The sequence below is a fragment of the Pinus tabuliformis genome, chromosome 8 (genome assembly GCF_031772625.1).
Source record: "Pinus tabuliformis cultivar Carrire ecotype Pingquan chromosome 8, CPIR1, whole genome shotgun sequence".
Lineage (NCBI taxonomy): Eukaryota > Viridiplantae > Streptophyta > Pinopsida > Pinales > Pinaceae > Pinus > Pinus tabuliformis.
The window spans coordinates 669,324,752-669,346,931 of NC_142294.1; the positions used below are offsets into that span (position 1 = coordinate 669,324,752).

Consider the following 22,180-nt stretch of genomic DNA (forward strand, 5'->3'; position numbering starts at 1 on the left):
TGGAAACAAATTAATTTGTTGTTGCTATTTATTCAAGGATTTATGGGTTTTTTCATCTTTGTATTTAAGATGAAGCACATTAGTTGATTGACCAAATAACCTTAATTTGATTAATCCAAAAGACACTCTGACTACATTATAGTTCAGCAAAAGCCTAAAATCTAACCATATTTTTTTGCAAGCTTAGTAAGACTCCTATTTTCATATTTAAGAGTCTATTATTCACCCCACTACAAAAAAAAAATTAACACAACATTTAAACCTCTAACATGATATTTCCGATATTTCCCTTTCCCTTAATCCATGATGTTCCCTTTCCCTTAATCCATGATTTTCACCTTTGGATCCAATCTGTTTTCAAACTCGTTATCTTTTTAAAAGAACCGAAGTCCCAAATTTTGGATGGTTCATCACTTTGCCTTTGACCCATTCAAATAAATTTAGAAGATTGAAAGGAGGTTAACAATGAAAGCTATTATAATACTTATCTCTAAACTGATCATAGATAATTCTTCGCAGGGTTGGGATCAATATGGCAATCCTGACACACACTAACCTAATAAATATACAATCCACGTGCAAGTATAGTTACCCACAGATCCAGGAGTATTTGCTTAATACCTTTTCTTTGAGAAACTTTACTGAAATACAATGGTACTATTTTCAAGTCTCAGTAACGCCTAGACTTGCAATGATGCCTATTGTGTCTGTGCTTCAACTGTATCCACATTATCTGCCTCTGCCTCGGCCTCGGCCTCGGCCTCTGCATCCCAAAACTGTGGTTCAACCGTTTCCTCATCCTCCTCTTCTGCATCCCAAAAGTTAAAATTAAAACTTATTTGAATAAATTAAAGATTAACTATGGCAAACCAACATAAATACAGACAGAGACCTGCTTGTTCTTGTTCTTGCATATCATGAGGGGACTGGTGGCCATCCTCCTCCTGGTGCTTTATGCCTAAAAAGGAAGCCACCGCCCCACCCGCTCGTTCTACGATGCCTTTCCTCCCTTTATCCGTCCCCTCTTTGACAGAGTCAGTTTCATCAGATTGCCCTTCTGCAGCGCCATACCCGAGCTTTGAGGCAACCGCGTGGGCTGCACCTGACGCTGTGTCGTAAATCTTCTCTGAATAGCTTTTCTGATAATCATAAGATTTTTGTTCCTCAGTTTCTCCAGCCTGGATCATCAATGAATATTAGTCTCTTATTCAAGAACACAAGAAACTTCCAACAGAATTAATCCTTCAAAGAAATCGATCAGCTTACCTCGAATTCCTCTTGCTTTCTGCTAGCAATTTCTGCATCTCCATCGCGCCGACCTTCTACAGTATTTGGTTTCTCCTCGGCGGGCTTCATGGCTTCTTCAGAGATTAGGGCATTGTCAGGGAGAGGTACTAACCGAACCTTGCCGGAATCCGATCTCCCCGATTCGTCTTGTCCGTGAGATTCGCCCTCTTGACCTACATCGGATCTCTGCATATTATCAGGAGCTTCAACATAATAGAACGATTCTCTGATGGTTGCGAACTCGGGATCTTCTTCAATTGGGGTTTCGATGGTCTGTTCAACCTCTGGAGTCGTATGCACAATTTCTTTCTCAGGGACTGGAGACGAATCAGGCGAGGCAGTCTCAGAATTTGCATTATTGGCTTTATGTTCGTCATTCCTGGGTGGCTCCGTTGTTGTGTGAGATTCGTCCTCTTGACCTACTACATCGGATCTGTGCATATTATCAGGAGCTTCAACATGATAGAACGATTCTCTGATGGTTGCGAACTCGGGATCTTCTTCAATTGGGATTTCGATGGTCTGTTCAGCCTCTGGAGTCGTCTGCACAATTTCTTTCTTAGGGACTGGAGACAAATCAGGCGAGGCAGTTTCAGAATTTGCATTATTGGCTTTATGTTCGTCATTCCTGGGTGGCTCCATTGTTGTGTGAGAGTCGTCCTCTTGACCTACATCGGATCTCTGCATATTATCAGGAGCTTCAACATCATAGAACGATTCTCTGATGGTTGCGAACTCGGGATCTTCTTCAATTGGGGTTTCGATGGTCTGTTCAACCTCTAGAGTCGTATGCACAATTTCTTTCTCAGGGACTGGAGACGAATCAGGCGAGGCAGTTTCAGAATTTGCATTATTGGCTTTATGTTCGTCATTCCTGCGTGGCTCCATTGTTGTGATCAAGTCATTGGGTTCAGTACTGGGATGGGAATAGACCAGACCAGTATCAGCGCTGCCCTTATCCTGTAAGGGGCTTTTGATGGTTTGTTCCTTAGGAGTCGTCCGCACAATTCCTTTCTCGGGGATTGGAGACGAAAAATACTCTGCATCGCTGGCTGGTTGAGCCCTGAAATCCTCCTCCTGGCCCTGTCCTGTATCTGACGACTTTTGCTGTTGTGCATGATCAGGTTCCTGGCCGTTATCTCTCAGCCGTACATTTTCATCATCTTTTTCCATCGGTTTATCAGAAATGGCAGAGGAACCAGGCAGGGCAGTTTCAGAATTTGCATTGTCGGCCCTGGGTCCAGTACCGGGATAGGAATTGACCAGACCAGTACCAGAGCTTCTCTTCTCTTGTTTCTCTATGTTTTTAGCCGGACCAACCTGTACAGACGTACTCTCGAGGCTTGTCTCGCCTTCTAGGTCTTGTGCAGCGACGCTAAGGGCGTGGATGGAGTCGAAGAAACCATTACCACTCGCACACTCTGCACCTGCATCAGTAAGGAGCGAAGCAATGAATCAGACTGCATCAATATTCGAACATCCCTAATAGGAATTCATCTACCAGCTGCAACAGTACACTATCTTCATGGCATAATAACGGTATATCAGAGTATCTGTTCGAACTTTGCACCCGTTTTTTTCACAGAGACCAGTCAACATTTTTTATGTTTTTTGCCCCATTGAGGACCAAGGAATCGCCTCTGGGACATACAGCTTCGTGGATTCTGAGGGTGAAGCCATAGCCGGGAATGGACCCAGGTAGGACACACTTAGCTTCAGGGATTCTGACATAGAAGCCATAGCCGGGAATGGACCCAGGCATGACACACCTGCAAAGCTTTTGTGTTAGGTAATGCGAATCGACCAAATCCAAAGACCATTGACATCAGTGTCTACTAATCCCTATAATGTAAGGGTTATTTCTATTAACATGTTACCTGAGACTGTTGGTATCATTATGGAACCTGGTTTGACAAAGTTAAATTCCTGACGAGATTGAACCTTAGAGTGGACATTGGCCAAGGATGAGAAACTGCGGTTGAACCCTGAGAAACTGCGAAGTCTACTAATCCCTATAATCTAAGGGTTATTTCTATTAACATGTTACCTGAGACTGTTGGTATCATTATGGAACCTGATTTGACAAAGTTAATTTCCTGATGAGATTGAACCTTAGAGTGAACATTGGCCAAGGATGAGAAACTGCGGTGACACATAAGATTTGAACCCTGAGAAACTGCGGTGACACATAAGATTTGAACCCTGACTAAGGATCTGAACTCTCGACACAAAGGTGTGAAGCACTTTGCACCCGATTGTTTCAAACTGGGTTTAATCCCATCGGTTCAAACCTGAGTTGAGCTTCACGATTTAACCCCACAGGTGGCAGGTTGCCGTCGCGCAGATGGCATATCCTGCAAGGTTCACTGTTCCCAGGATCAAGCTCTGCACGTCACCCAACATTTTGGCATGAGGTAGTTGGAAAGTGTTTGCGATAAACTAAACGGTTGCATTAGGCCCTTAGATTAGGAGTAAGAATGCTACTCAGCCCTTCAGAAGAGGAGGTAGTAAGCTATTAGCTCTTCGGATTAAGACGAAGGTAAAAGCTAATCTTTGCCAAAGGGATTTCATTTTTATGAAGAATTTGAAACTGAATTTGACCAACATTAAGCTGCCCTGATGCAAGTTATGGAGAGATTAAGTCGACCAAACTCGAGCATAATCAAAAGTTACGGTGGAATTTTACATGTGGTAACCCAAACTCATACTCATGTTGTTGGACATTCTGTGTGTTTCGTGACATGTGCTTAACGGCCTCTTGTTAACCGCCTCTTGTGTATCTATTAATTTTATTAATTTTGAAATTTTGACGACACGTACTAGGGAGATCCTAATAGGAGATCCTAATAGCTCTGTTAACTCTATTAATTTTGGTGACGCATCCATTTACTAGCAAATCCTAGTAGGAGATCCTAGTAGATCTGTTAACTTTGGTGATGCGACCATTTACTAGCACCTGCAGGTTTTGGTGTGACGACAATCATGTCAACAAGTGGTATTGGACCGCCAAAGGTCGAGTTCGAATCACTCCCTCATATGTTTACTAGCCGATCATAGTAGGAGATCCTAGTAAATCTATTAACTCTATTAATTTTGGGGACGTGTCCGTTTACTAACACATCCTAGTAGATCTGTTAAGTTTGGTTTACTAGTAGCACATCCTAGTAGATCTGTTAACTTTGGTTTACTAGCACATCCTAGTAGATCTGTTAACTTTGGTGATGCGACCGTTTACTAGCACCTGCGGGTTTTGGTATAACGATAATCGTGATTCCAACAAGTGGTATTGGCTCGCCAAAAGTCTCGAGTTCGAATCACACCTTCGTAGATCCATTAACTTTGGCAATACGTCGGTTTACTAGCACCAAAGGTCTCAAGTTTGAATTTTGTTTGAATCACACCTCTCGTGGATCCGTTAACTTTGGCGATGCGTCCATTTACTCGCGTCTGAGAGGTTTTGGTGTAACAACAATCATGAGGTGTAACAACAATCGTGAGGTGTAATGGTGCACCTAGGGGCTTTCGTGTAACAACAATCATGAGGTGTAACGATGCACCTAGGGGTTTTGGTGTAACGACAATCGTGAGGTGTAACCATGCACCTAGGGGTTTTGGTGTAACGACAATCGTGAGGTGTAACCATTCACCTAGGGGTTTTGGTGTAACGACAATCATGGGTGTAACGGTGCACTAAAAGTCTCGAGTTCGAATCACACCTCTCGTGGATCCATTAACTTTGTCTCTGTTTACTAGCACCTACGGGGTTTTAGTGTAACGACAATCATGAAGTGTAACAACATTCGTGATTCCAACTAGTGGTATTAGAGCCAAAGGTCTTGAGTTTGAATCACAGTGTGGGAGATTCGAGACGAGGTCTCGAATATCTGTTTACTAGCACTAACGGGTTTTAGTGTAACTACAATCGTTAACTTTTGGAAGTGGTCAAAACTTTTGGGGATACATCCATTTACTAGCACTAGCGAGGTTTTAGTGTAACTAGCACTAGCGAGGTTTTAGTGTAACTACAATCATGATTCCAACGAGTGGTATCGAACCAAAAATCTAAAACCAAAAGTCTTGAGTTCGAATCAAGTGAGTTCGAATCTCAAAGTGGGAGAACTCGAACTAGGGGAAATGGTTGAACATTGAAAAAACCAACGCTCCTCGTGTGTGCTCCTATGAGAACTACTCAAATCTTGAACTCGTGTTTGTCAAATCTTGAACTGGGAGAGCTTGAACTAGGGGAGATGGTTGGACATTGAATAAACAAACGCTCCTCGTGTGTGCTCCTCTGAGAACTGGAACTACTCAAATCTTGAACTCCTCGTGTATCAAATCTTGAACTAGGGGAGATGGTTGGACATTGAATAAACAAACGCTCCTCGTGTGTGCTCCTCTGAGAACTGTTCAACCACAATTGGACAAGTGAGTAATATCACTGCAAACAATAGAAGTTTCGATAAAGCCGGAGCTAAATGTTGCATCCACACCATGGCCTTTTGCTGTGGTATATTGCCTATATCTCATTGGAAGGTTAACCAGAAAGCAGCGAATTGGAGTATATTGCCTATATCTCATTGGAAGGTTAACCAGAAAGCAGTGAATTGGACATGAATCTCATTGGAAGGTTAACCCAAAGGCAGCCAATTGGACATGAATCCATGTGCTAAACCGCCTCTCGTGGATCATGAATGCACTGCCTCTCGTGGATCCATTGGAGTATATTGCCTATATCTCATTGGAAGGTTAACCAGAAAGCAGCGAATTGGACATGAATCTCATTGGAAGGTTAACCCAAAGGCAGCCAATTGGACATGAATCCATGTGCTAAACCGCCTCTCGTGGATCATGAATGCACTGCCTCTCGTGGATCCATTACCTCTCGTGGATCCATTAACTCTCTGGTGGATCCATTAACTAACACTTCCGGGTTTTAATGTAATGGAAATAGTAATTTCCAAGAATTTCCAAGAACTCCAATAGAAATTTCAGGTTTTAACGTAAGAGCAATCTAGAATTCAAACTTGAATTCAAACTCTTGCAGGTTTAATGTAATGGCAGTCGTGATTTCCAGAAACTCCATTAACTAACAAACTCTTGCGGGTTTTAACGTAAGAGCAATCTAGAATTCAAACTTGAATTCAAACTCTTGCAGGTTTAATGTAATGGCAATCGTGATTTCCAGAAACTCCATTAACTAACACTTGCCGGTTCCATTAACTAACACTTGCGGGTTTCGGGTTTTAATGTAATGGCAATAGTGATTTCCAGGAACTCCAATAAAAATTTCAAACTCACGTGATTTCCAGAAACTCCATTAACTAACACTTGGGTTTCGGGTTTCAATGTAACGGCAATAGTGATTTCCGGGAACTCCAATACAAATTTCAAACTCTTGCGGGTTTTAAGGTACCGGCAAAATCTGGAATTCACTGGATTTCAAACTCTTGCGGGTTTTAATGTTTCCAGAGACTCCAATAGAAATTTCAAACTCTTGCGGGTTTTAAGATGACGGCAATCTGGAATTCAAACTCTTGCGGGTTGTTTTAAGATAACGGCAATCTGGAATTCAAACTCTTGCGGGTTTTAATGTAACGGCGATCGTGATTTCCATAACGGCGATCGTGATTTCCAGAAACTCCAATAGAAATTTCAAACTCTCTTGCGGATTTTAGGATAACGGCAATCTGGAATTCAAACTCTTGCGGGTTTTAATGTAACGGCAATCGTGATTTCCAGAAACTCCAATAGAAATTTCGAATTCTCGCTGGTTTTAAGATAACGGTAATCTGGAATTCAAACTCTTGTGGATTTTAATGTAACGGCAATCGTGATTTGCAGAAGCTCCCATAGAAATTTCAAACTCCATTGCAGAAAGGAACGGAAGATTGCTTTATAACTGGAGCGAAAGATTGAAAGATTGCTTTATAACTAGAGCGAAAGATTGCTTTATGACTAGAGCGTCTTAGATATTTAGGTAACTTTCTACATAGCAGTATGGGGAAGATTCTACAGTTCAGTATTGAAAAGAAAAGATATTGTAACTCGGATAAGGCTCACTTCCGTGCAGAAAGGCAACTCCACAGCCAAGAATAGGGATTGTTGCAATGGTCCGTGCTGACATGATCTCTCTTACAACATCTCTGCTTTTCTAGGGAGTAGGGAGGGAGTGCCTCTTGGCCCCAGGAGAGCGAGCGAGTCACATAACTATAATAAAATTAGAATCCCCCAATACAGCATAACATAAAAGAGGACTGGAACCTCCAATATCTGATAGAAACCATGAGAAGTTTGAAGGTTGAAATCCAAAGATACAGAGCAGAGAATGAAACAATGATTGAAGGTTGAATTTGATCCTCTATGCAATTGAAATTAAGTGTTGCCCAAACGTTAAAGATAAAATATGAAACATGTTGAAGATCAAAATAAAATATGAAAGGATAAAAAAGAATATTGTACTCCAAGGCAAGTCCTGCTGCCACAGAGGCTAATTGAAATAAACTCAACATTGCCCAAATGAAAATTTATCATGATTTTAAGGCAAATGAATGAGGATTAAATAAAATTAACATTGCCCAACTCAAATTTCAAAATCATTATTTCAAACCAGACGAGTAAGGATGAAGCTCAGTTTACTGTACCATAGTCTTGCGGAGATAAGCTGCTCGACGCGGCTGCAGTCCAATCTGTTTTTGTCGGCTCAGGAACCTGGGTCTCCTTGTGCTCCTTTTTAAAGATCTCACGAGTGCCAAATGTGTCCAATCCTAAGAATGCTTTCAGGACTTCATCCTGCACAACTTCAGCTGTAGAAAAAGGGAAAATGTGCCAATTAATACAACATAGACAAAATTATAGCCCGGGCAATCATCTCAAATTGGCCATGGATGATCAATTTGAATTTAGATGTGAGATTTCGAAAATATTCTGATTTCAACGACAGATTTCAAAAATAAAACATCCTACCGATTTTATGAATATTTTGGAATCCAATCACAATCACAAACCGTTGTGAACTCAGACATTAGAACTAAAATAAAATGTTTTTCATAACAGAACTTTCATCTTACTATTATAATAATGAAGACCAGATTGCTCATCGTCGACTACAATATAGTCTTCCTCCTCGTAGCCAGCGTCCTGCACTTCAAATATCTGCTGTTTTAATCGGCTGGTCTCCTGTTTTAAACGGTTGGTTACATCATTTTCATGGTTCTTCAAGGTATATGTTGCTGATGGTGCCGTCGTTGTCAATCCATCTTGCTCCTTCGGTGGTTCCAAACCATTGGCAACGCCAAGTTGATGATCTATTGCGACGTTCGTTTGCAATATGTGAGAAAAATTATAGGAAAAAAATACACACAGGCGACAACATATCCATTGACGACAATTACAGAAAAAATTACAGAGAAGAGGAGCAGCAGAGTAGATATGAATACCGGGAGTAACCTTCACGTGAGCATCTGGCGAATCTTCAACATCCCGCAGCTTGCGTTCAAGCTGAGCCATTATACTGCTAAGAAACAAATTCTGATTAAATCCTTCTGCACTTGGCAAGACTAGCACTTCTGAACGAATTCCAAACTTCTGGTGCTCAAAATGTATCTCAGACAGAGTGAAGTTCTGAAGTTCCGTCCTTATCAGATCCATAGTGATCATGACATAACACGCAGCCAAAGCGTATGGTTTACTAATTTGGCACCTGGCATTTGTAATGCGACGTGTCAGATTTATGGACACGCGGACACAAATGTGGGGCATCCGAAAAATCTCATAGTTAAATATCATTGCACAGGGGAAACTATACTCGTCAAAGTTAAATATTATTGCACATGGGAAACTATACTCGTCTACCACTCGGGAAAATGGCAATTAGTGTTTTATCGTTTGAATATTTATTTATTTATTTATTTATTTTTTAAAATTTAGGATAATTGGTAACTGGTGAACTCGTCAAAGTTAAATATTATTGTACATGGGAAACTATACTCGTCTATCACTCGGGAAAATGGCAATTAGTGTTTTATCGTTTGAATATTTATTTATTTTTTTTATTTTTTATAAATTTAGGATAATCGGTAACTGGTGAAAGTTACTTTGAACAGACCGAGGATCAAATCTCACCTGCTGCCACTATAAACTTAGGCTACGTGCAATGGGGTCGCCTACTCTTCTAGCCAAGACACAATAGGACATATATATATATAAATTTAAAAATATTTATTTGATGATTAAAAGTAAGCTTTCAATTTAAAGATATTTATCTGTATTTTGCTTATTTAATTATAAAATATGGAATATTTTATTTTGCTTAAAACACTGATTATTTTACAAGTTACTTAATTTTTAAAAACGTCAGTTAGATGGGTGTGTAGGCATGAGCACGGTGTGAGCAATTTCAAATAAGATATTTCAAAAATAAGTAAACACATAATCTGGTACATATAAATATTAAGATTCAAAAATCAGTAATAAATAATGTGGTACACATAAATATCATAAATACTAAGATTTTAAGATGAGATGGTAAGATCAGTTTAAAATGTTTTTATAGTGTTAGGAGATTTTTAGAAAAATATAGACTTATCTCTATTGAATTTTTGGGTTTGTTAAAAAGTCTCTCTATTCATTCAAAGTCTAAACACAAAATCATGAAGTTTAAAAATTGGCATACATTCAACATGCCCAACTCATAGATTTAACAAAGTTAATAGATTTGACCAAGCTATTTGAGAATTTTTCAAAAATGTTTGACAATGATCGGTAGAATCTTTGAAATCATATAATAGTACATAAAGTACATAGATCTTTGAATCAAAACTATTAAATATGTCTGATTTTTCCAAAGTATTATAAAGTATGTGCATCTAGTTTGTTGAACAATATTTTATTGTTAATTTAGAATTTAAAAATGACTTTTATGTTTGCAACTAAATAATTAGCAAAAAAACACATATAATATATAATATAAAAATGATAAATAAAAATAATATTGAACTTCATGGGAAAGGTTGTTTAAAAAAAAACCTAATAAAAAAAATTACTTGAAAAATAACGGTGCTCTTCAAATTTATACTTAGTTAAGAATATGTGTTTGTGATATATGCAAAGCCAATTTAGATAAAGTATTTACATTTATTATTTTAGTTTGAGCGATTCAAAACTTTAACTTTAACCAGTATAATACTCTGTTGAATTCATAAATTTAAATAATTAATTTTGAATTATTTAAATAGCTTAAAATTTTTTAAATTTTAAATATTAAGATAATCTAAAATTTATTTATATATATATTCAAAATTATAATTTAAGCCGTAAAAATGAGATTTCACTAAATTATAAAAAAAAAACAAAATATTAAATTCTTAATTTCTGGGATCTAATCTTAACCTTTATATCCCAACAGTATCAAAATATTAAATTCTTAATTTCTGGGATCTAATCTTAACCTTTATATAACCTTTATATCCCAACAGTTTCGTGCACAATAATTACGAAAAGCCACTATTCTTCTAAAGCATCACTATAAGAATAGCTAATCCCTGGATTTTTGTTAACCCTTCCATGTGCATCTCCTTGCACAGTTATTCATAAGGTCTTGTCATTCATTAGTACTTGATCAAAGAGGTCCTCACAGCCGCGGCGCTATAACATAAGAATCCGTCTAAACTCATCTACAGTAATTTACTTATTGCATGAAAGATTTTTCTAAAATTTACTTTCATGTGATTAAAAACTTGATTTAATTTACCATTAATTATGTCATAGGTGTTTTTATAAGGTGACCATCCTTGTGGAGTCTCTCGTCATCTAGAGTGTATAGGAATATCCCAACATTCTTATAGTTTGGGCGAATTTAAAATTTCCATATTTTCATCTTTTGATACTTTTTCTTTATCCCGTTTCATCGGTCTTATAAGAACATTATCCTCTAGCTGCAAACACTAGACCTAAACTCCATTTTCATTGATAAAGACTAAGCAATAAAAGTTTGGCCTTTAAACTCCATTTTCACTAGTAAAAACTATGCGGTAAAAGTATGGTCTTTTTTGAGCAGTAGTTTTGTCATGCCAGAATATCAACCACACAATTGAGGTGAGAATGATATTTTTACTTTTCGAATGATTGCTCCAACACATCTCTAACATTGTCGGTCTCTCAATTAGCAATTGAAACTTTTATGCACTTGGCCATAAATTTTGTAAATACCAATTACAAAGAAATGTGCAATGATATCTCTATCACAATAAAATTTATAAGAAAGTACTAAATTCTTCTTTATATTTAAGTTTCGGATTGGCCTCCTCGTAGATATCTTGAAAAATATCTTTAAACTTTTAATTGTATATTTTTAAATTAAAAATTTACTTTTGAAAGTAAAGGTCATTGGCCATATCTTTTTATAACTTTGGTAAGCCTCCCAGACAGATGCTCCAAGGTCCTTGTGATAGCATGGAACAAGAGGGTATTATCGACATGACAGGTCTTTTCGGCAGTCATCTTTTGGTAGAAGATATTATTCGCATGCGAAGATTTTGTGTGGGGTGGGAGGTGAGGGGCCTCAAGGTAAAGGTTGGCCTGTCCACATGGCATAGCATGGGAAGCGTGTGGCATGGCGAGCGCTCTTACTATGGGAGCCACCAACCTAGGTTTAGTCATGTTAAATGCCACATTGTTATGAAACCAGCTCACAAAAAGATAGAAAAGATAGATCAACGCCTTAGAATTCAGCCTCTTCGAGGGGGCAACCTCCTTTACATTACACAAATGAACAATTCTTGGATGATACAAATGACTAAACCTCCATTCTATATATAGGAGTCTGAGGGGTCACAATATAATCAAGCCGACATAACAGTAATAATATAAGGGCACAACAATAACAATAGCGGGTTTCTATGGGGCACACTAATAACAATATGGGGACAATAAGGGCACAATAATAACAATAAGGCTACAATGACAATAGTAATGGGGGAATCACTGGTATTATAGGGACCTAACATGCCCCTCTCCTTCTGAAAAGTGTTGTTCTCAATGCTTGAGTAGTTATGGATGCTTCCGTATAAAGTTCTCATCCTCCCATGTGGAATCTTCAGCCGATAAGTTCTTCCACTTGATGATATACTCCAAAATTGATCAATTTCGTAGCTGTCGAGTTCTTGTTTATGTGACTAATTCCGGTTCCAATATGATTTTTCCTTCCTTGTCAAGTTCTGGCAATATTGTTTGAACTGGGAGTTTGTCACCTATAACCTTCTTTAAACATGAAACATATAAAACTGGGTGCACTCGGGAAGCTGCAAGAAGCTCCAATTTGTATGCCATAGTACCAATCTTTTCAACACCTTGTACGGACAATAATACTTTGGTGATAATTTATTATCCTTCTTAGCTTGCCTGAGGGACATTTGTTTATATGGTTGTAGCCGTAGGAATACCCAGTCATCTACCTCAAAACTTCTTTCACTACGATGTTGATCTACCTCTTGTTTCATTCTATTCTTCGCCAATGTGAGGTTATTCTTTACGAGTTGGAGAACTTGTTGTTGATGCTTGATGTGATGTTCCACTGCTTGAACCTTAGAATTTTCTCTTAAATATGATGTGATGGATGGTGGATGATATCCATAAAGTGCCATAAATGGGGTCATTTTTGTTGCAGTATGGAAGGAAGTGCTATACCACCATTTAGCAAGAGGCAACCATTTGACCCATTTTGATTTTTTATCAGATACAAAGCAACGAAGATATCCTTCCAAACATTTGTTTACTATCTCAGTTTGCCCATCAAATTGAGGATGATAGGATGAGCTATGACCTAACTGAGTATCGAGTCAAGAAAATAATTCTGTCCAAAAATTTCCAGTGAAAATGGGATGTATGCCACTTACAATAATCTTTGGGTTTCCATGTAGCTTTTGAATTGTTTCCATAAATGCAGTAGAAACTGTACTAGCTTTAAATGGATGCAATAATGCACAAAAGTGTGCATACTTGGTAGGTTTATCAACTACCACCATAATGACACTCTTTCCTTTGGACTTGGGTAAACTTGTGATAAAATCCATTAAAACCTCCTCCCAATGTTGGTTTGGAATGGATAAAGGTTGTAATAGACCTGGGGTCTTAATTGTTTCAACTTTATTTTGTTGGCAAACCAAACATTCCGCCACAAACTTTTGAATATCCAATTTAAGGCCATCCCAAAAAAATTCCTTCTTAACCCTATGGTAAGTTTTTAAAAATCCTGAGTGCCCTCCTAAGGGAGAAGTGTGTAATTCCATATGAATAGTTTGTTTGAGTTGGGAATTCTTACATAGGTATAAGCGATCTTTGTACCATAACGAATCATTTTTCCAGCTAAATGTATCAAATGTACTGGGATCTTGTTGTATCTTTTGAATGAGTGCCCACACTTCTTCGTCATTCTTCCATTCATCCCTTGCTTCATTTATCCAATCTGGTTGGATAATAGAAATGGCACACAACAATGCTTCCACATCCTCATCCTTTCTTCAGCGTGCATCTGCCACAATATTTTGCTTCCCTTTTTTGTAGATGATTTCAAAGTCATAACCCAACATCTTTGTGACCCACCTTTATTGCTCTTTAGAGGAAAATCTTTGTTCTAAAAAGTATTTAAGACTATCATTATTTGTTTTTACCTTGAAGTGTCTTCCCATTAGGTAGGGTCGCCATTTGTTAAGTGCATGTAGTATTGCCAACATTTCCTTCTCATAAATAGCTTTGTGTAAATACTTTCCTTTGATTGGATGAATTTCGAAAGCAATGGGTCTTTCATCTTGCATTAAAACAACACCAATTCCATTTCTTGAAGCATCACATTCCACAATAAAGGTTTTTGTGAAGTCCGGCGTAGCTAAGACCAATGCTTGGCACATTACCTCTTTAAGATGTTTGGAGGCCTTTGTTGCTTCTGGAGTCCATGAAAATGCATCTTTCTTCAATAATGTTGTTAGAGGTGCTACTATTATCTCATAATTATTAACCAACTTGCGATAATACCCTGTCAACTCGAGAAATCCTCGCAGATGCTTTATGGATGTGGGGATTTTCCATTCCTTAATGGCTTTTTTTTGCTGGGGTCTACCTTAACACCTTCATGAGATACAATATGACCCAGATATTCCACCTCTTGTACTCCAAAGAAACATTTGGAGCTTTTTGCATATAATTGTTTCTCCTCCAATAGTTTGAGCACCCTGTCAACATGTTGAACATGATCCTTCCAAGAATTGTTGTAGATTAGTATATCATCAAAAAAATACTAACACAAATTTTCTAAGGAAGAATTTGAAAATGGAATTCATCAAACCTTGAAATGTATAAGGTGCATTGGTAAGGCCAAAAGGCATGACCAAAAATTCATAATGACCCTCATGAGTTCTAAATGTTGTTTTCTAAATGTCTTCAGTCTTCATTCGAATTTGATGATATCCTGAATAAAGCTCCAACTTGGTGAAGTAAATTGATCCATGCAATTCATCCAATAATTCATCAATGACAGGAATGAGAAATTTATCTTTAATAGTGAGCTTGTTGAGCTCCCTATAATCTAGACACATGTGCCATGATCCATCCTTCTTGTGCACCAATACTACTGGAGCAGAGAAAGAACTTTGACTAGGTTGAATTATACCAGCCTCTAGCATTTCTGCAACCATATGTTCAATTTCACTCTTTTGGGCATAGGGATATCTGTATGGCATGATGTTTAGAGGAACACTTCACAGAATCAAATGAATAACATGATCATGATCATGAATAGGTGGGAGGCCTTTGGGAGTCTCAAATACCTTGGAATGATTGTCCAAGACTTTTTGGAGATCTCTAGAAATAGATGATTTCGATGTGGGAACCTCTAGTGAACATAATTGTGCAATTACGACTCATTGTTCCTTCTTTAAAAGAATTTTCACACTGTTAGAGGTGATTATTTTTCCCGGTTTCCCTGCAATACCCCTTAATTCAACTTCCTTTCCTTCCGCACAAAATTTCATGAAAAGTTCTTGAAAATTAAAAGCTATTGTACCCAAGGATTGTAGCCATTGGACTCCTAGTACAACATCAGCACCACCCATTGGAATGAAAATCATTGGGCTATTCATTACATATTCTCCCATGGATATATTGAAATTATGGCACTTTCCAGAGAAATTTATGGTTCCTCCACTTGCAACCATCACTTGACACTCTGGTGCTGGATATAGAAAGCAATTCAATTCCTTGGCTATCTTACAATGAATAAAATTATGGATACTTCCTGAATCAATCAACACTATTACCTTTTTCTTCTTGATATGTCCTTCTATCTTGAGAGTTTGAGGAGTGGTAATTCCAGCCAATGCATTACAAGATATGGTCGGATTTATTTCTTCTTTATCTAGGTTTTGTTCCTGGAGTATATCCTCTTCTTTTGACATTTCTTGTTCCTTTTCTCCCTCCTCTTCACAATCTATGTAGAATAATTTCTTCTAAGCACACTTATGACCTTTAGTGTATTTGCTATCACAACTGTAACAAAACCCTTTTTCTCTTTTTTATTCCAATTGTTGCGGTGTCAACGTTGTAGGTTGTGGAAGGCTAGGGGCAAGAACACTTCCATCTTTATAGTTGTCAGTGGTAGGCTTCCTGGTTGCCATAATTTTGCTTTCCATTTTTCTAGCTAATCTGAATGCCTTCTCCAATGGATCAGGTTCCCAAAGGCAAACCCCGTGTTGGATATTATACTTTAAAGTCCCTATGAACACATCAATCCTATGCTCCTCTGGAATATCTTTTACCCTTATGTTCAATTTTTGGAAGTCCTCAATGTGCTCCATCATTGAACCCTTTTGTTTGAGATTTATCAATTGGCTAAAAAAGGTGTTTCTTTTTGTAACCCCATAATGTGCTGCCATTTCTTCCGTAAAAATTGCCCAAATGACAATTTGTTTACGAGAGCAAAGCCATCAATACCATACAAAATGATTTGGTTCCAAATATAAAGTTGCAATACGTACATTTTGTGTGTTTTGCACATTATGGAGATCAAAAAATTGCTCCATCTGTATGATCCAGGTGGACGTTGGTGGCCACCCACCTATCCCATTTGGACCCCCACAACTGTCTCTTTTAGTTTTTCAGTTTCCTTAATTATAGCACAGTTTACTATTTTTAGCAGTTTTTCGGGTCCTAAACTTCCGGAGCCGTTTTGAGGCCCTAAACGACGTTTTTTGGGAAATCCACCGCCAGCGATTTTGATGATAAAAATCGTTTTTTTCGTCGTAGTCCTCGGAGAGATCTTTCCAACGGGCTATCATGCGCATCAAACGGAGATAATACGACCAATTCGCGACCCCAGGAAGTTGGCTGACCAACTTACCCAAAAATCGGGCCCACAATTTGGCGTTTCATCTTCTAGGGTTAGGTTTTGGAATGTGAAGGGTTTTCCATTGTTTCTCAACAATAAATAGGCCCTTGAGCCTCATTGTAACACAGTTCGAAACAGTTCAGAGGCATGTAGCTGACACATCTCTTCTCAGAGATAAGCTACCATCGCCCTAACTGGGTTATTTCTATTTGTAAGCATATTTCAGTATTCTCCATTAATGAAATGAAGTATTATTTCCGCTGCATCTCTGTTTTTATGGTTATCGCATCTCTGTATTTATGGTTATCTCTGTAATCTATTGTGTTCCTGCTTAAATCTGTATCACTGTAGTATCCATGTTTCGAGATCCTTTCCATCAAACTTTCTCATATCGATTTTTGGAACATGGTGGGTCTTCAATCCAACATTAGAGTCTATGAAATCATGATTAACATTTCTTTTGTTCTCATCATGAGTTTCCTTTACTACCCTTTCACCATTAGTAACCATTTCTTGTAGCAACTTAATCAAATTTATCTTCAATTCTTCCATCTTAACATCCATGCCATTCATCTTAGCTTCTGTTAGAGTCCTATAATAATAGGGTTCATAATTTTGAATTGACTATGGTTAAGTCTTGTAATATTGTACATACCTTTGCTTTCGGCAAATGTTTTCCATATTAAAATTAAAACATGTGAAGAGGGTATGTCCTAAAAGAAATATCAAAGGACAAAAAGAACAAGAAAAGATCAAAAAAATGAAAAAATGTGAACCCCAATCAAAAACAGATCATGAAAGTGTGCCAGTCCAAGTGCCACTACTCTTTACTTTACTATCTAAAATAATGGTCAAGTGCAGCTTGTCATACATGCCACAACCCATGATAGTCAAACTATTTAATCTTGACTACTTCATGCTTTAAATTTTATGTTTGTAGTTAGAGAATAAATATCTGGCCAAATTGTTTAATCTTGGCAGATCAGTAGATAGGTAAAGAAATAAAATGTGCTTATAAGCTTAATTTGAGCCATTGGAAGATATAAGGTTAGAAGTAGACAATATACTTTTCAAAAGAAAAAGGAAAGGAAAGGGTTTGCTAGCTTAAATGCACCCAACAAAGTGAAGAAAAAATGTTAGGGTAAGTAAAAGGGTAAGTAGAAGAAAGGTTGCAGAAAGTACAAAGTTCATTGAAACAAAAGCACACTTACCATGTTTAATCATGTGCTTCAGTGTGCAAGAGAAGTTATGAAAGTGAAAGGATGTTCACAAGTTGATTTGGCTAACTTCCCCTCATTCCATTTCACCCCCACTACATACTTACTAATTTCTCCATCATCCCATCATTTTTTGCCAAAATACCCATTTCCCTTCATTTTCACCCTTTCCCCTTGGTTTCACACATTTCCCTAGTAATTTACCTTCCAAACTCATTCCCCTACCCAAAAACCCCTTTTCCCTAGTGTGAAAACCATTCCCCTTTGAAAAAATCATTTTCCCTTATTAATTTCCCTAAAAACCCATAAAACCCTTTATCCAAAGTTTAAATCCCCCCCCCTCATTACTCTATTAACCTCCGCCATATTCACTTTTTACCCAATTTTAAACCACCCCCTCGGTGAGGTTAAATAAACCCCTCCCCAGTTTAACCCCAGTTCTATTCCATAAACCCGTGCATTTTATTTAACCCACATTATGTTAAACCCTCGACATTCCATTAAATAATTACAAAAACCTTGTAATTAAATCCCCGGGCCCCGCTAATCTCCGCCCCATCCCCTCCATGCAACTCTGTCACGCGATAGCCGTTGGATTTGGCACCCTCAGATCCTACGGCCCACAGCGATATCACACGTTGTCGATTTCCGAAGTTTACCTACCGGAGAGCACGCGATATGAGTGGTTTTGCTCAAGCCCCTTTTGGCTACGTGGCATCTCCTTGTTAACTTGCATGCTCTCAGGAAAATACCACCCCACTCCCAAAAGCAGTGCGATGGCCCCCGAAACCACCTCCTCGCCAAAAGCAAAAACCACCCACTGTTCATTATGAAGTTCTGCGCCAATTTCTAATCGGTGTTGGTTAAAAGGCCGCAGACCCCCATTTTCAGCCTTTTTCGTTCAATTGCTCTATGAAAGCTTCCAGGACTTCCTGGGAAAACTCGAGTTTTTGCAACCAAATTCAACCACCAACTACCTCCCAAACACGCTCTGGAAGCCTAATTTAGCCCTCTAGTGCACAACTGAAGCCACAGTACCCTCTGCAGTCGCCATTCACACTAGTTTGCAACCTATACCACCATTTCCAGGTATTTTAACAAAAAACTAGAAATGACCCTCTCAGTTTAAAAACACACAGTAAATTCAAGATATAATTAATTGAATTTAATTAATTTCCCTTGAATTGAGAATATTTCCCCCCTGAAATACCCAAACCCCTATCTTGCAAACTGCCAATACCCTATCTTTGTACAGACCTATTAAAAACTTCATTGCTTCAACCTATATAAGCTTGATTCCCACATTTATCCTCAAGATGGCTGCCTAGACCTCTCTAGATGTTAGACCGGTCTCAACCCCTCACCTGGACATTGACCATTTGGCCCTAGCAGACAAGGATTTCCAAATTAAAGACACTACTACTCCAAGCCACCTTCTGAAAATCCACTGTTGGAGTAAGGATATGTTTCTAAACCATGTAGATGACATTCACCTTTAGGAATCCAATTTGCCCAAGTATAGATTCCCAGAAGTTCACCCATTCCCAGACATTTTACATTTTTGTCATGCCTGTTATATCCCTAGCCAAAGGGCAATTGTGGCACAAAACCATGAGTTACTATTCACCATTACTGCTGAATCCATCAACCAGATGCTACAAATCTAGCGTAGCCCTAATTAGACCCCTATGTCCTTTGGAAATCTGTTGGACTTGTACATCACACTATACCCAATCAAAATCAAACAAATTTTCTAGAATTTCATCATTGAGGAATGTCACACTCCTACAGACATTCCACCCTATGCTGCCACTATTTTTTCAGAGACTGGCAGGCACATAATCACCATGCTCTCATGCATCCTAGGATACACATTAGATGAGCATGTGGATGAGGTCATCATGGCCTTCCTGTCCATTTTCACTCCAAGCAAGCCTCTTGCTATTATGTATGATTATGCCCAGTTCATTTTAGGCAGAATGCATGAACAATTCACCAAACTACCCACTGAAAGAGTTTTCAATTACTCTTTAGTGTTGTTTTATATGTTTTTGTATTACCAAACAGACAAGTTCCCTATGAGGATCTAGAAATTGGACACCAAGGGAAATGGGAGATCAGTCATCTATTGGACACCCTTAGTCCAGAGATTTTCCACATCATTCACCTACAAAGACTTCATAGACACTTTTGTGTACCCAGTCGTGAACATGTTGGCTTCTAAGACTCAGCCTAGAATCAGCCCAGAGATCAAGAGAATACTGTAATTGGCCAAGAACAAGAAGGTGGGAGATTGGTACTTGTACCAAAACCACACTGAGATTAGAATTTATGGCTGTGAGCTAGCCCCCTATAAGTTTCCAAAATAACTCCCTATGAGGATATTTTCTCTTTAATACTTTAGACAAATCATCAACTCTAATGAGGTCCACTTCCTAGCTTATAAGAAGAAAACCCAGTTGAAAGTGAAAAACCAAATGGGCCCATTCATTTGCAACAACAGAGAGGCTGGACCAGAGTCTGATAGATTACTTCAACAAATGAAATTCAGAAACAGTTTCATGTGGCACTATGACCCTCATGGGGTCATAAACAAGCTTAGACTCAGGATCAAGTTGGGAGCATACGTCAACCACCCAAGACCTGACATTGAACAGTTTGCTAACTAGGATGAGTGGGTGGAGAACACCTTGATTTATGTGGACAACACTGTTGTGGATGTAGAGAATACACTCATTGATTTGGAAAGACAATTTAATCACAACTCTTTCTTGAAGGTTCCAGAACAAGGGGAGCCACTAAACATTCCTCATGTCCTTCAGACCCCATCCAATGAAGAAAGAATCCTAAGAGGAACAAGGAGGAGGCATCTAGCTCTGCTTTGGAGACTACTGATGAGTTGTTTGGGCCAAGCAAGAGGCCCAAGTTGAATCCTATCTTTGAACAGGAGGAGAACATTGTTTCAAAGGAAATAATTGACACTGAGGCAATGTGGTAGAGAAGTAAAGAAGCAGTTGCATTAGAGGAAACACAACAGCCATCAACCTCCAACACACAGATGATAGAGAAATAACAGAATATGGAGGTTTCTTCCTATGTCAAGCTAGCTGACAAGGAAAAGGATATGAAAGACAGATTCAAAGAGATAAAGATGAGGAATGAAAAATTGAAGGCAGAGACATATCCCCAATACCTCAAGCTTACACTGCCAAACCAGACCAGACTGATGTCAGCCTTTGACATCAAAGCAGGCAAGATGCAGGTATCATATTTGTAGTCCATTGTACAGCAACCAAAGACCTCAGCAGACTACAAGAAGACAAATTTTTAGGTGTTGTCCAAGGATGTTCATCCCATTGATCAAATAGAGTTCCATAAGCAGGCTGGAGAAATGATTTACTCCACCCTCACAGAAAAGGCCATGGATTATTTTAAGCTAAAAGACTCATTAGATAATGTGACAACCCAGTTCAAGCTGGAGAAGGCCTCCTCATAGGCCAAAGACACCAGGATAAAATCCTTAGAGGACTTGATCATTGAACTAGGCCATGATCTAAGTGATGTTAAAGCCACAGAGAAATTAATCAAGAAGAAGAATGAGTACATAACAGCCCTCAAGAAATAGCTCAAGTTGCCTCATTTACAACACCCACAAACAAAGGAAGTCCTGGAAAGCCATACCAATCATGGGGAAAGATGGGAAAAACTCAATGATTTACTATAGTAAATACACAGTAAAAATATAAATGTACAATAAAAATTGAAACACCAATATAAAAGGATATTGACAGGTTAGCAAGGTCAAAAGTGTATTAGATGAAAGGTTAAAGTAAAATAGAACATCCAACGTGAAGACCAAACAACCAAGCAGCTTAAAGGGCAAAATATCAAAGAGCAAAGTCAGCAGAACCTAAATGACAGGGACAACAAGAAACAATTCAATAGTTGTCTCTATCTTCTTGCATGAAGATATTTCTTTTTCCTAGAATACTTCCCAATGCAGTTTGAGATATTTTGTAATTCCTTTTTGTATAAATACTTCATAATTTGAAGTATTATGGTGGATTATTTTACATTTTTAGAGTTATTTTGATCTTAAAACCTAAGGGTGATTGTACCAATTTCAAGTCAACAGACTGGAGCAAGTAATCAAAGCATCTCGCTATAGGATTCATGAGATGAGATATTTGCAGTGAAGTATCTTCTTTGTTTGATCTTGTTACCTTCTTATGTGTTTCATAATCTTAAATGTGTTCTAAATTTGAATGAATTAACTGGAGATATCACTCAGAATTTGTTTAAG

General features: G+C 38.3%; 1 protein-coding gene across 1 annotated transcript; it reads right to left on the reverse strand.

Moving 5' to 3' along the window:
• Positions 1-491: 491 nt before the first annotated feature.
• Positions 492-8,949, reverse strand: LOC149237347 (uncharacterized). Its single transcript, XM_089372635.1, has 6 exons — positions 8,724-8,949; positions 8,355-8,591; positions 7,929-8,090; positions 1,267-2,714; positions 893-1,178; positions 492-808 (listed from the first exon to the last, which is right to left on the reverse strand). Exons 1-6 carry the CDS (start codon positions 8,941-8,943, stop codon positions 699-701), a joined length of 2,463 nt encoding a protein of 820 aa, XP_089228761.1. The 5' UTR covers positions 8,944-8,949; the 3' UTR covers positions 492-698.
• Between the last annotated feature and the right edge of the window lie 13,231 nt (positions 8,950-22,180).